The sequence below is a fragment of the Panicum virgatum genome, chromosome 1N (assembly GCF_016808335.1).
Source record: "Panicum virgatum strain AP13 chromosome 1N, P.virgatum_v5, whole genome shotgun sequence".
NCBI classification, from domain to species: Eukaryota; Viridiplantae; Streptophyta; class Magnoliopsida; order Poales; family Poaceae; genus Panicum; species Panicum virgatum.
Window position 1 is genome coordinate 46,056,934 of NC_053145.1, and position 14,513 is coordinate 46,071,446.

Here is a 14,513-nt window from a genome sequence, read left to right on the forward strand (position 1 = left end):
GGGGGTGAGGGCAGAGGGGAGCAGGCCGCCGGCAGCGGCGGGGGAGGGCTGAAGTGAGCCGTGTGGGGCGGAGGCCAGAGGTTGAAGAAGAAACTGACGTGTGGGGCCCACACGTCAGTGAGTTGAAGGGAGAGAAGCAGTAGGGGTATTTTAGGCCATACGAAAATACGCAGGTCTGCGAGTGGGTCTAAAGGCATCAAAGACGTATAAAATGGCACGGTTCAAAGAAACGAAGAATTGTAATGGCAAGTTTCAAAATAGGTGAATTGTAATGGCGTATCTCAGAAGTTAGAAAATTGTAATAGCATGGATCAAAAAAACCCTAATTATTATGGGCCGACCTTTGTTATACATGATGGGCTTTGCAAGGCTCTAAGAGCAACTCTAACCCAACTCCTATTGTTGGCCCCTATTTCACCCATATGAGAGTCTTTCATTCTGTTTCTCTCTCCTATTTTACAATGAACTCCAACAGACCTCTCATACTGACTATTATATCTCCAACTCTCTTATTTTTTATTCATATGAAGTAACTACCATGAACATTATTTTGAATCGCCATTTTGTTTTTGCATGATTATTTCCAACGGGCATATTTGGAACCGCAATATTTTGAATGTCTTGTTTTTCTCAACGACCCTAATTTGGATAGTACTATTCATAACGGCTATATTTCGCATTCCTACTTTGAACGCCCTATTTTGCAACGGATATTATTTCCAACGGCTAGTATTTTCAACGGTTAGTATTCAAACGACCAGATTTCTCACATATATATATCTAGAATGATACCCCAACGATGAGCAAGAGAACCACTATTGCGGTCAGTCTCAAAATCCTTGTGCAAGTGGTAGTGCTCATGGATTCTTTCCCAGTAAGTAGCACGAGGTTGATCAATGCCTTGTACTGTATCCATGCTAATTTCTAACCATGTTGCCACCAACAAATTGTCCTCCTGGACACTAAAATTCTTGGATCTCTTCTTGTTACCTTTCACTGCAGTGCTAGCTTCCACAGGTACAGCCTCTCTGCAAACTTGTTCCTCTTGTGGGCTAGCATATTGAGTTTCAGCAAATTCTAAACCATGGCTCCCACCAGCATTTCTTCCAATCATATTCAGATCATGGCTGCCACCAGCATTGCTTCCAAGCATATCGATCATCCAGGGTTCCATCTTCGTCCCTGCATTGTCAGATCCAACGATATCAAAAATAAAAATTAAAGCATTACAGAAATCAACTACTCTATTCAAGCTAAGCAAGAAAATGTGACTCTGTCTAAGAGCAGCCACACTAGCAGGCGGCCTGGAACTCCTGTTCTTCTCTACGACCTCCCTGCCCTTCCATCCTTTCCCTGCGACATGGAGCACTGCCGGCCGGCGGCCGGAACAGCCCCGCACGGTCCCTCCCTTGAGCTGCTGCCCCCTGGCCCCGGGTCCAGCGAGCCCCAGCATCCGCCCCTCCCTGTGCCCCGCGAGCACCGCCGGCAGCCTGAGGGAGCAGGAGCTCCGCGCGCTGCCCCCTGCCCCCGGGTCCTGCGGGCCCTGGGAGTCGCCCGTCCTTGTGCCCCGCCTCCTCAGCGGGGGAGCGGCCACGAATCCCGCTCCATGGCGGCTCCGTCTTGGCGTGCGCGGAGAGTGGGGCCGGCATGGCTCCGGTGCCGGCGGCCGAACCGCTCTCGCTCCTAACTCACTCTAGATCTAGTTCGCAGATACAAAAAAAATGGAAGGGGACGACGGGGAGGAGGCATACCTGGCGGCAATGGCGTCCGTGCGAGCGCGGGAAGGAGTGGCCGTTGCGCCTCCACTCGGATGAGAGCCCGGAGAGGGCCTCCTAGATGTAGGAGTCTGGAGGTCGAGGATGAGGGCTCTCCTATCCTTAGGAAGCGGATGAGAGGCGGGTTGGAGCGACTTTTTTCGTTTCTCTCTCCTAAATACAGGATAGGAGGTCGAGTAGGACATGGGTTGGAGTTGCTCTAAGGGGGTGGTGGGCGGTAGAGCTACAACACGGCCTGATTAATGGACTATCTTTTTCTTTTTCTCTTTCTTTTTTTCTTTAGGATCAAGATCGTTTTGTCGATATGTTAAATACTATTCCTCACTTTCTCAAAAAACAAAAAAATACTGTTCCTCACTATCATATTCGAGTTGCAATTCAATTTAGATAGATCTTTCATGGTACTCGCACATCACGCCTATTCATGGATTAATTGTATGCCTACAAGAGCATGTTTTGCCTTCAAAAATATTTAGCAGGTATGACAATTTCAGCTTATGTTGGGTCGATGACGATGCGTGAACATTTTGTTATGTTTTGATGTTCAACTCCTTTTCCGTCGTTTGACCCCAAAATTAACGTTTTACCTTCTACAGAGAGGATCAGCTTAGACTTCATTTGGAATAAGAAAGTTACACATGCATGCAACCAGCCATTCAGACCTTCTATTGATGTGTTTCTATAACATGTTTACAATGAGTCACGATTCGTTTGAGAGTTTATTATAGTATATGGATATGATTATTGCTTGGCTTTAACTACAAATGGCTGATAATAGGGCAGCCTAGCGCCTATAACTCATAAACGCTATGACTAACTTAGAATGATAGAGTTAATTATCACCATAGATCATGCTCAGACGATGCTATCCTATTTTATTATGAATGCAAGCGGTAGTTATCTAAAAAGAACTACTCCCTTTGTTCTATGTTGGAGGTTGTTTTAGTAAATATGGATATATATATATATATATATTGCTATGTATCTAGACGCAATGTATATTTAGAGACGTAGCAAAATATATACATCTAGATTTGGCAAAACAATCCACATTTTGAAATGTTGGGAGCGATATTGTATATATTAAAAGATGATGTAAGTGATCATAGTACTTGTAGTGCATGAAAACTTCCATGCATTACACATATTACTACCATTATTCTGCATATATTTCTTTCGGAGATACTATTTCATAACGGTTTGGCCCGATATGTACCTCTGCCTATTTCTCCGTTGTACATATAGGTACATTAGAACTGTTCTATTTGGATTTTGGAGCATTCTCGTCCCTTTCAAGTTTCACCCTTTTTGGTCACCTGTCGGGTTGCCACTCGGAGTTTTGGCGCTAGTTTGACCGCGTTCAAACGGCCAGCAGAGAAACCGCGTTTTGCTGAACAACCGCACGCACGTCTCAAGTCTGAACTGGTAGTGGTCTCCCTCCCTAGAGACGGGCTTTGGAGCTGTTCGGTTGATTTTGGTACGGCTTGTCTCGACTTATCTCGATTTATTTCCTCTCACATAATACTATTTATTTTACCAGCCGAGCACTATTCATTCTATCAGCCGAACAACATCTTTGCCCCCACCCGCCGCGGCGCGAGAGCCAGAGCCCCCCAGCTGGGCTTCGAACCGAATGCGACCCAGGCCCAGCTGTCAGCTGCGCGGCGCGCCTGGCACTGGCGGCGCCGCGGCTGGCGGCGGCTGCAGGCCCGAGCAAAAACCCTAGCGCCGCCCCGCCCGAAACCCGTCTTTCCCGCGCCGCCGCCTATATAACCACGCTTGACACCGCGCCGCGCCGCGTCGGACGCCGAGCAGAGCCGCATCCAAGAAGCAGAGCACGCCGATCCCCTGCCCCGGTGGTTCCGAGGGAAAACAAAGCAATGCCGCGCGCTCCCATCGCCACGCTGCTCTCGCTCAGGTGCCCCGCCGGCCTCCGACCCCGCCGGAGTCCCCTGTTCGTTCCCGCGTCTCTGTTTTAGCTAATGCTTCTTGTTCGTTTCTTGGTTGCTTCCTTGTGCGTTCGCAGCCGGAGGGGCTACGCCGCGGCGGCGGCCGGAGCGGAGGTGCACCAGCGCGCGGCGCCGGCGGGGGCGATGGCGGCGAGGGTCTCGGGCACGGGGGTTGGCAGTAACGCGGCGGCGGCGGCGGCGTCCAGGGACGTCTTCTGGATGAGGGACCCGCAGACGGGGTGCTGGGCCCCCGAGGACCGCTTCGCCGACATCGACGCGGCCGAGCTCCGCGCGCGCCTGCTCGCCAGGAAGGACTAGGGAGGACCTCGTCCTTTCGGTTGATAATATCCATTACACCCATTGACGATTCAAACTTGATGAAGCCGAGTAATAGAATAGCCTCCATTTGCTACAATTCTGTTGCTCCAGCTCCGAACCAATTGAAACAATCGAAACAGTGAAATGTCAGGCAGTAGAGATGCTCCTAAAATGCTCCTGTTATATCTGGAATCCTAATTTCTTTTATTTCTCTACTAAGATTTGTGTTGTTATCCTTCATGAAAAGGACATGCTCAACAATGTTAAGTTGCTTTGTGATAATTTGAATTAGGGAGGATAATTAATCATACGTTCTTGTGATCAGGGGGGAAAAAAGAGAGCACATGTAAGCAAGGTTCACGCTCCAGGCTACAAGTCGCAAAAAGAACCAGTAGAACACGGGCACAGACTATCAGGCATCTGAAGCTCCGGATGGCTGCAGCCTCCCTAGGCTCTGGACCTCATCTCCCTCGCGCTGCCGAACGCGTTCAGCCCGCGCAGCATCTCCGTCGCGTCGCGTTCCTCTCCGCCTGCGCCACCCTCGTCCGCGGCGGCACTGCTCGCCGGCCGGACCGCCGCCGAGGACGCCCCCTTCTGGTCCGAGATCGCCGACGCCAGCGCGATGGGCATGAGGCACAGGCCCTTGCTCTGCAGGTACTGCATCGCCGTCGTCATGTTGTTCTCCATCAGCTGCGCCACCTCCTGCTCGAACGCCGCGCCGTCCCGGAGCTCGGACTGCCCGAGCAGGCTGCCCCCGCCCGCCTGCTGCCTGCCTGATCTCGGGGACAGCAGGAGACCCCCGGAGGAGCTCTGCGTTGCCAGTGCACGTCAGAATAAGCAATGGTCTAAAAAGTACAATGGACTATGGATTCAGAGTTTCAGACTTGCATGATTTACCTCAGTCTGAGACTCTGTCAGGAGCGGGACGACGGCTTCCGTCGCGCCCAGCCTGCTCATGCTAAGAACCTTCAACCACAGCGATGAGATCAGTAAACAAGTTACGGCAACCCAGACAGCATGGAGTAGAGAGGTGGCGGTGATGAGCAGACCTTGACTTGCAACTGGAGAAATTTGACGTAGTCGATAATTTCATCGAGCATGGATGCCTTATCAGTCTGCAGGGCAGCAACACAGGTTCAGAAACAGCAGCACAGAGAAGTGTCGTTTGGACAAATAGCTAGGCCATGTTTGGTTGTGGCGTGAAATTATTTTGATGAGAGAGAAATGACGCTTTGACTATTAATTAGGAGTATTAAATAAAGTCTAATTATAAAATTACCTCCACAACTATGGTACTGTAGCAGTTGCTCTAACTAATGAGGTTTTTTACCGCACGATTAGAGGATGATTGGGCGCGGTTACTGTAGCATCACTGTAGCCAATCATGATGAAACTTGGCTCATTAGATTCGTTTCGAAAATTTACATCCATTCCTAAAAAGGTTTTGCAAATAGGCTTCATTTAATACTGCATGCGGGCATTTGTCTTTTAGTGAAATTGTGATGTGACTGTCATCCAAACATGGCCCTAGTTTGGCAATCGAGTACCCTGTTGGAGTTTGGAACGAGCTCCTGTAAATTCTTCATCCTGTCAGAGATCTTCTCCCTTCGCAGCTGCAACGAACATAACCACAGTACATTCAAACCTCATGTTCTTGATGAACTGATGAAATTCAGACCGAAGAAAAAATAAATTATTAACAAGCCCACCCTCTCTGCAATGCTATGTGGATCAGTGGCTTGGCCTCGGCGAGCTCTGACGCGTGGCTTTGGAGCTCCATTATTCCCAGCAATCCCACTGCCATTCGGCACTTCTGATCGAGCCATGAGGGGCGCCGCGTTCAGCCCATTCTTGCCGCCGCTGGCTTCATTGGACTGTACATGGAGAAACGTTATTCATCTGATCAGTTCAAAAAAAACTTTGGCTACCAAAAGTACAAGTAGCAATATACTGAGACTAGGGGAACAGAAACCTGTTTGGGATTATGCGCTACTCCTGTAGCATTAAACGATGAAAGCTGCCCAGAAACCAGCGAGGAGAGGTTCAGGTGATGCAGACCGCTGAATTCCTGCAATGTCGCAATCAGGTTAGGTAAACAAACGCGTCATGGTACACTTTCAGCCTGTGCCAACGCCGTCAGCTTTCTGTGCATCTTTATTTTGATGCCTCTAGATGGTACTATTAACTAATAGTCTAACGCATTATGCTTCTATTACAAACGAAACATGTCCGAGAAAAAAGACAAACAAGAAAGCAGGCATCGCACTCTGACCTTTTGACTAATCTGCAGGTCCTCAAAGTTTGTATTTTGCTGCCTAGGACCAGGAGCAAAAGAGAGCATCTTTCCAGTGTTGAACTCAGCATCACTCTGCAAGCATACAAAACGAAAAATCACCATATCATATAAGAACATGATATATTAAGCCGAAATTTCAAGGTTTATGCTTCTGGTCACCCACATGTAGCTGCACAGGTACAGATGGCACATTCCCTAGCTGCGGATACTTCTTCGCATCTGCAGCGCAGGCCTCGGGCAGAAGATCACCATTGCTAAGCGCACCGAAGCCGAAACCCTGTGATGTTTCTTCCCCAACCAACGAAGAAATCTGCGTGAACGTTGACGGCCATGCAGCTGACACTGGCACAGGCTGTTCTCCCAGGATGAACTGTGGCAGGCCAGACTGCTCGCTCCCGCTGCTGTCGTTGGAGCTGCACACCACCGGGGCACTGTCGGCAAGCGATATGGCACAGGGCGTGCTCAGGACCGAGCCCAGCGTGCTGGCCATCAGAGCGCCGTCCATTTCGAAGTTCAGACCCTGCGTCACGTCGTCCTGCAGCTGAGCTTGCAAGAACTGCTCGTGCAGCTCCACAGGCGGCACCATCTCTTTTGCGCTGCCGTTGAAGAGCACCGGCGAGGAACCATTCTGGAGGTGGAACTTTGTGTCTTGATCTGGTGCCGCTCCCATGTACGTCCCTGCAGAATCTGCAAGTGGGGCAGAAGCGCTGTCTGACCAAGATGAGCCGGTGAACACGAGGTCCTGAGGCCAAGCCGGAGCCGGGATGAAAGGATCGACAAAACCACCCATTGATCAGTTTACTTGTTTGATTCCTGAAACATGACCGTGAAACAGAGATGGAAGGTTCAGAAATTCAGATGCATGCAGTGTCAGTGAGATAACAGAGGTCCTTCTGCCACTGACTAGAGGAATTATGCAGGGGGCAGGCAGTTGAACATCTCCAAACGGATGAAGCAGGGTTGACTATATTTAAAACTTGAGATCCACAGCACGATGGTGTATATATATATATATGTATATATATATATACACACACATATAAAAACAGAAATTGTTTTTACAAAGTGCAGCTATTATGTGTGGCCTAAATATGGTCAACCGGGCCATCAGGGTTAAAGAAAACTTGACAACTGCATCGTCTCCCCTCCCTGAGAAGAATCTCCATGATTCCCGTTACTAATCTTACTAACTCAAACCGTTTGCATCTAAACAAATTGCCGCATAAAGAAACCGATGAATTCAGAGAGAGTCCCATGATAAGAGGCCAGACCTAATGCCACTAGCTCTTTCCTTTCCGTTTGGCCCAGATTTTTTTAAATATATTCAGAACAGCAAAAGTGGGATAACTAGGAATATAGAAGCCGTCACTCGGGGAGCACGTCCGAGTTCATCAAAGCCGTGTTCTTATTTTAACTGGATTAGAAGACACCGCAATTAAGAGCCGCCACTAGTACTACGGCCGACAGCAGTAACAAAGCCTACCACGCAAAGAGATAACATCTTCACTGGAGGGAGAGGGGGATCATAGTACAGATCCTAGCAAGAGAGAGGCATCGCAGCGCAAGGAGGAGCAGAGCTGAGAACGCAGCGGCACCCAACAGTCCAACACCAACAGCCGCGTGCACTCAATCCGAACGTCTCCGCATCTCCCCACCCCGAAAAGAAAACACGCAGGAGCAAGACGACACACCCAGAGCGCATCGCGGAACAGAAACCCAGACGCCGAAACGAAAAGTCTGGCGCAATTCGGCAAGAAACCCTCCAGCGGCAGCGGCAGCCTGCGGCGCGGGGAGGACGACGGCCTCAGTCCAGCCGGGAACCGGTGGCCGGAGAGAGGGCGAGATCGGAGGGGGGGAGGAGGTGAGCTCACCAGGCCAGTTGACGGAGCCGGAGGGAGGGGGGAGGGGTAACCGCTTCAGCTCCCGGTCCTCCGCTTTCGCCTCTGCCCTCGCCCCTGGACTGGAGAAGAGGAGGAGGCGCCGTTTGTTTCTTGTGCGGGTGCCTTGTTCGTTCGCCTGCGCGTGCCGTTTGTGTCTGGGCCTGCGTCAGTGGGGGTGCGCTTCGCTGGGCGTGACAAGTGTGGGCAGCGCAGGCGGGCGGGCGGGTGGGTGTGGGTTATATACTCGCGGGTCGCGGCCGCGCACGCCTGCAATTCTTTTTTTTTTGTATTCACTCCGATCAGTACGTACGTACTGTATTTGCAGAGTGATATATACGGAGTCAGACAATCATTTGTCATGATGATGAGACGAGTTATGCACCAATAGTACAGGCTTATTGCTGCTCCATGATGGTTTTTGTTTAACCTATTTACAACAACTTATGTCGCGATCTAATTAAGTGGTGACTCATTATGTGCTTGGGATTAATATAAAACTAATTACTAGGTGACCCTTCATTATGTGCTTGATAGTAATAAAACCATTAGGTTTTGAACAAACCAATGAATGGAAAACAAACTAATTTCCTTATCCTAAACGCCACATATTTAAGAACGGAATGGAAACCTTTATAGTAGGTTTCAAAATATTTTAAAATACAATATTATTTTTTATATTAATAAAATCATATATGTTCTGTTGGACTGTAAAGAACTCTTAACTAAGATCATGTGATCCTAGGATCGGGATTACAGAAGCAAGGTTAGGATCATTTCAGCTCTATATGATCGTGAGACTTTATGGCCTGATCCTACAACCTTTGTTACGGTATTGTGCGACATCAATGTATCAACATATTATTAGAATGTGTCCATGGCCTTGTTTTTTCCCCAAATATATTCCATTCTACAAAAGAATCTCACATGCATGGTGTACTAAATGAAGTCTATTTGCAAAACTTTTTCAGAGATGGGTGTAACTTTCCGCGACGAATCTAATGACGGTAATTAATTAATAATTTGCTACAGTAACCATTCTCTAATCGCGCGGTCAAATGCCTCATTAGATTCTTCAGGGTCACTAGCGCGGGGGTTCTGAAGTTGGTTTTGTAAACTGACTTTGTTTGACACCGTAATTGGCGGTCAAAATGTCACTATTCACTAGCACAGCACAAACCAAACGGGACCCATGCATGCACTCTCTCTCCATTTTTTTTTAAAGGTACACTCTCTCCATATAGAACAAGATTGGATATTCAAGCAAATCCTTGTAGTGGTGGAGGAATGTAAAGAAGAGGTTTAAGCATGAATTGCAGTGCTTATGCATCGAGGAAATGATGCTACTTTCCTAGGATTAGCTACTGGCTGGAGTCTCTTTTTTTTTACTTTTCTTTCTTCTGTCTTTTTGTGCTTTATTTTCTTCTTCTTATTTTTCGTCCTTCATTTTATTCATTTTAATATATAAGAAATACCAGGGGCGCTAGTCCCATTTTCTTAATAAAAAAAGATAAATGGCGTCTACCATGCGGCCATACCAATAGGTCCTAAAGCTTTTCTCAGGATAAATTAATAGGTAACTACTTATGCATACAGATGATATCCTGTAGATATCTAGCAGACAATACCTTGGCTTATCCTTTCAACAAAAAAAAAAATCTGTGTAGGCTTCAAATGCTAATATACAATCACTTTTAAAATGGATCTTTGAGTACAAAAATACAGGTACTTTGTCTACAAAACAGGTAAACAAAAGATACTTCTCTCTTGATTTTTTTCCTGGTGGAAATGTACCCTTTCATCGAATAGCTAAACCCCACGTCCCTTTTCCGAGAGTCTTTTGTGAGATTTTTTTTCTGCAGCACCGCTGTCGCTAAAAGAAGATATAGATTCCACACGGACGATTTGATAAGCCGGCGATTCTTTCACATCTTCTGGGTACAGGAAGTACAGAATCATACTACAAAGACATGAAAAAAAGCAAGACCGGTATTCACAGGCAGGGGGGCATGGCACGGAGCCAGTGAATCTCATGCAGTGACACCAATCACCAGTACTACTGCCACGGCCGGTAGCCCTACGGCTAGTGTCGTTACCGCACTATCAGGTACGGTGAGTTGAGTTGGAGTTCCGGTCCAGGGGCAACGGGATCAGCCGAAAGCTTCTTTCGACTTTCGCCTACCCAGTAGATTCGGGACGGTTTAATAAGTGCAAGACAAACTAATCACCATTCACCAGGGAATAAAAGTTACTATCACCAGCATCAGCAGCACTGCAGCAGTAAAAAAAAGGTGCTTTGCAGGAAGCAGGCTCGAGCTGCAGGCGTCGCCCTGATCCCGAAAATGATATTATTCTGGGCGGAGCAGTGGTAGCCTCCCTCGGGATAGATGAGGAAGAGATGGGGGAGCGGATCCACCGCAAGTCTGCAACGGCTCGGCGCCATTTTTTTTTTAGCTCCCGGCGGGGTCGTTGTCGCCGGCGCGGCGGTCGGCTCCTTTGCGTGACCTGCATCGCCGGCCCTTGGCAGCCTCTCTCTCTCTCGCACGCTGCAAAAGAAAAGCGAGGCGCGATGGCGCGCCAACGGACCAGTCGTCGTCCGCGGCACGCGGTGGGGGGAAATGACCCAACTGCCCCTGGTCAGTAACCGTTGATGCATGCGTCTGGTTGGCCCGGTCAACGCGGGGGGTAAGTTGCGAGTGCAGATAGGCTTTGGCCATGTAAAGAGACTAGAGAGAGGCGTGACGTGCCCATCTGGTACCCCGGCCGGCTTTGGTTGGATCGCTCTACGCGCGAGGAGTTGCGTGATCGCCGCGAGCTCCGCCGGCCCCAGCAACTGCCCATCGCTCGCACGCATCAGCCGGGAGAGCCGCCGCAGGGCGGACGGGGCATGAGCTCGATCCGGCGGCAGGGACCGCGCCACCTCATCATCAGCTCTCCCGCCGTGGCGGGCGGTGCGGGCACACGCGGACCTCACTGGCCAGCCACTCGCTCGTAAAGCCGCTTTACAGGACGTCCGACGGACGATGCGTGCCGAGGCGGGACACGTCGTCGGGCCGGTCATGCGTGCGCCTTGCCACGGCACGCGCACGCGGCCCCGACTCGCCAAAGGGATCGTTGTTCTCAGATCACTGCATCAGCAGAGCGCGATCGAGACGACGACACCTGCGGTGCGGACCAGGGTTCACCTTATTGTTTACACGGTAGATTTTACCGTTTTTACTGTAGCGGTAACTGTTTTTTTGACTTTTGTATTTTTAAATTTTGAATCGGAAAACACCGGTTACCACTACCGGTAAGTGTTGCCGTCAAGTAACGGTAACGGTAAAAATCACCGGTAACCGGCGATTTACCGCCGGTAAGGTGAACCCTGGTGCGGACTGCGGAGCAGGCCCAAGAAGTGGAGCCGAAAGCCTATCCTTCTCTAGTCTCTCCCCCCTAGCATGTTCTGTGCTAGCTAATTGGTGCGCTTGGAATTCACACTCGCAGTGCTGGTTTGTTGTTGTAAGTAAAAAAAAAAAAGAGGCATTTCACGGCCTAGCTAGTAGTGAACAGTTGCAGTGGAGCACGCGCAGCAACTAACCATCCGAGCCCGCGAGCTCATCCACCATCGTCCACACACTCGTGGCCTTTTGGATGGCCCAGTTGCAAGTTAAGGCCTCTCCATCTGTTTCATGTTTCTCCCCCTCAGAAAAAAAAACTGTTTCATGTTTCTAAACGCTACAATTCTCTTGCCGAGCAGTGAAAACATATATAACTAGGTGATTCCTCGCGTTGTTGCAGGATTTGAGGGGACTTTCGAATAAACTATGAACAAAAGATGTAATTTTTTTTGAATAAAACACTATGGAGACCATGTAGTACTACAAAAAGCACTTAGATTCAAGTTTATTAAAAAAACATAAAATGGTACATTTTTCGAATAAAGAAAACAGACCATGGGGCTAATATAGATAAAGATATTTACATAAAAAAGATAAATATTGCTTAAAACACATGGTGGTAGTTTTGGCTTAGAGATGTAATAATAATGGTAGCTGACACAAATGCATCAACATTCATATTATGGAATAAACCATTTAATAATTAAATCAAATAAAAAACCAATGTGATTGTTTAGTTGCTCGTATAAACGATGCGCTTGTAGAGATTACGTGGAAAGCTATGTGAGTGATCTCTTGGATGAAAATAATAAAATTTTTAGTAACTCTTTAATTAATTGATTGAATAAACTAAAGACACCCATCTAATGGATAGAAAATGTGCACCAAGTTAATCAGACAGTTAGGATAATCAAGGTGACGTGGCTGATTGAGAGAAGAGAGAAATAGAAATAAATCCTTCTTAGTGGGTGTCATATTTATAGTATATATCTATATATAGAATATTGCCAGTGCAAAAAAAATGAACTTTTTTTTGCTCAGAATACGAAATCGAATAGTAATACCCATGGTCTGCGCTTTGCTCTCAGAGAAGATGGTTGGTTAACTATGCATATCGAATATCTTGGAATTAATTCATGTGCATGCCAACTCAATTCCTACAAACCATATATACAGTGTCACACACGCGTAGGCTAGGGTCACCAGCTAGCCTAGATGCCATAAGCCAATTATCAGGATAATTTGGTGGTAAAAGTTGATATTGTTTTAAAAGAACTGCATGTATGGTTGAACACCAGAGAGAAGGCTATCTTCGGATAGCATGGCTATTCAACTGGAATGTGCTTGTTGATTTCTCTACAAAAAAACATGCATGTATGGGGCAAAATATACATGTGATGGTAGCCACACTAGAAAATGCAATGTTATTAGATGGCATGACCATTTCCCTTGAACGAGGTGGGGTTTTGCCTTGGCAAAAGGTGCAAACAGCTCTGCCGCAGTAATCACACTAAATCACGGCAACTATAGTACTACACAAAGATACACCACACAGGTAAGCCCAACATATATAGAAACCAGAGACTCAATATGTCATTGACGATTTAGGTTGCTATCCTTACGCTCGAATAATAGATATTCTCATTTTTTTTACAAATAAAACCAGGACATCCACACCGCCCACCAAAATAAATAAAAAACTAATTAACGACCAAGAAATGTGCAGTCCATATGTCACTAGTCACGCCATTCGGCCACCCAACCAACGTGTGAAATGTAGCGATGGTATTCGGCGCTCCACCTCGGGACCACCCCTGCACCCCCTCCACCTGTGCGTCCACGTCACTTCTCGGGCTGGGCAAATATAATCAAGAACCGAGTACCGAACCGAAAGAACCGAGTACCGGAACCGAAAAAACCGGAACCGAGAAATTTCGGTTCTACTTCGGTTCCACGTTCTGAGGAACCGAAATTCCTCGGTAACTTCGGTTCTTGATTTCGGTTACCCGAAGAACCGAACCCCTATGCCAAATCCCAAATTAGCCCAGCTAGGAAAAGGCCCAAGTCGGCCCAATACAAACCCTAGAACCCCATCCTCAGATCCCCTCCGCCCTCCCGGCCACCCCCTGATTCTTTCCCACCCGACCGACACTCCCATCCCCGACGGCGGACGCGACAGCCACCCCACCCCGGCGCCCACCGAGCGACGAGCGCCCCTGCTCGAGGCCTCCAGGCTTCAGGTCCAGGGTCGAGACCGCGCCGGCCGCGGGCTGCCGGCAAGCTGCATCGCCGCCCCCGCCCCCAACCCCCGCCGGCAAGGCCGTCGCCAGGCCGTCGGTCCCTGCCCAAGCCGCCACCGCCCGCGCCCAGGCTCGGCTTACGCGTCCGGCCGCCAGCCGCCAAGCTGCCCTCTGCGCGGCAGCGCCCCGCCCGCGTCCGACGCCCGCCCTCCTGCGACTCTGCGAGCGCGTCACGGCTGCCGGCTGGTGTCCGGCCACCCCTGCCTCGGCCCCGGCCACCTCTGCCGCAGGCCAGCCCTTGCCCGGCTACCCTGTCCGGCGTGGCGGAGTGCCTTTCCCAGCTCCGGCCGGCGCTCGTCCCCAACCGTCTTCTAAGATTTCGGTTCCTCGGTTAGAACCGAGAACCGAACCGAAGAACCGAGAACCGAATTTGCTCGGTTCTTAACTATATAAAGTACCGATCGGTTCCTGTTTGTTTTTTGGGAACCGAACTTCTGTGAAAACCGAGGAACTGAACCGATCGGTTCGGTACTAACCGAATGCCCAGGCCGAGTCACTTCTCGGACCCGGACGCTCCCTACAAACACCACCAGGGGGATGAAAAAAAAAAGAACACCACCAGGGTGCCAAGCGTGGACGCTCACACCCCTCGCACCCGTCAATCTCCTTTCCCGTTGG

At 49.0% G+C, this 14,513-nt stretch overlaps 2 protein-coding genes across 3 annotated transcripts; one reads left to right on the plus strand and one right to left on the minus strand.

The window, feature by feature from the left end:
* Positions 1 to 3,518: 3,518 nt before the first annotated feature.
* Positions 3,519 to 4,350, plus strand: LOC120656121 (protein SENESCENCE-ASSOCIATED GENE 21, mitochondrial-like). The gene is made up of 2 exons (XM_039934141.1): positions 3,519 to 3,693; positions 3,802 to 4,350. Exons 1-2 carry the CDS (start codon positions 3,656 to 3,658, stop codon positions 4,040 to 4,042), a joined length of 279 nt encoding a protein of 92 aa, XP_039790075.1. The 5' UTR covers positions 3,519 to 3,655; the 3' UTR covers positions 4,043 to 4,350.
* LOC120656120 lies at positions 4,273 to 8,416 on the minus strand. 2 transcript variants are annotated; one of them, XM_039934140.1, is made up of 9 exons: positions 8,210 to 8,416; positions 6,502 to 7,151; positions 6,315 to 6,410; positions 6,015 to 6,110; positions 5,752 to 5,916; positions 5,590 to 5,655; positions 5,092 to 5,157; positions 4,940 to 5,008; positions 4,273 to 4,852 (listed from the first exon to the last, which is right to left on the minus strand). In XM_039934140.1, the coding sequence occupies exons 2-9, from the start codon at positions 7,126 to 7,128 to the stop codon at positions 4,490 to 4,492; spliced, it is 1,548 nt and encodes a 515-aa protein (XP_039790074.1). In that variant the 5' UTR covers positions 7,129 to 7,151; positions 8,210 to 8,416; the 3' UTR covers positions 4,273 to 4,489. The 2 variants fall into 2 exon arrangements, with proteins under 2 accessions (XP_039790074.1, XP_039790073.1); XM_039934139.1 differs by having other exon boundaries at positions 4,931 to 5,008.
* Positions 8,417 to 14,513: the final 6,097 nt, after the last annotated feature.

Coding starts and splice junctions, on each gene's coding strand:
- LOC120656121 (XM_039934141.1), top strand. CDS start 3,656: ATGCCGCGCGCTCCCATCGCCACGCTGCTCTCGCTCAG. Junction 3,694..3,801: donor GCCACGCTGCTCTCGCTCAG/GTGCCCCGCCGG, acceptor GTGCGTTCGCAG/CCGGAGGGGCTACGCCGCGG.
- LOC120656120 (XM_039934139.1), bottom strand. CDS start 7,128: ATGGGTGGTTTTGTCGATCCTTTCATCCCGGCTCCGGCTTGGCCTCAG. Junction 6,411..6,501: donor CTGTACCTGTGCAGCTACAT/GTGGGTGACCAG, acceptor GTATGCTTGCAG/AGTGATGCTGAGTTCAACAC. Junction 5,656..5,751: donor CACATAGCATTGCAGAGAGG/GTGGGCTTGTTA, acceptor TGTTCGTTGCAG/CTGCGAAGGGAGAAGATCTC.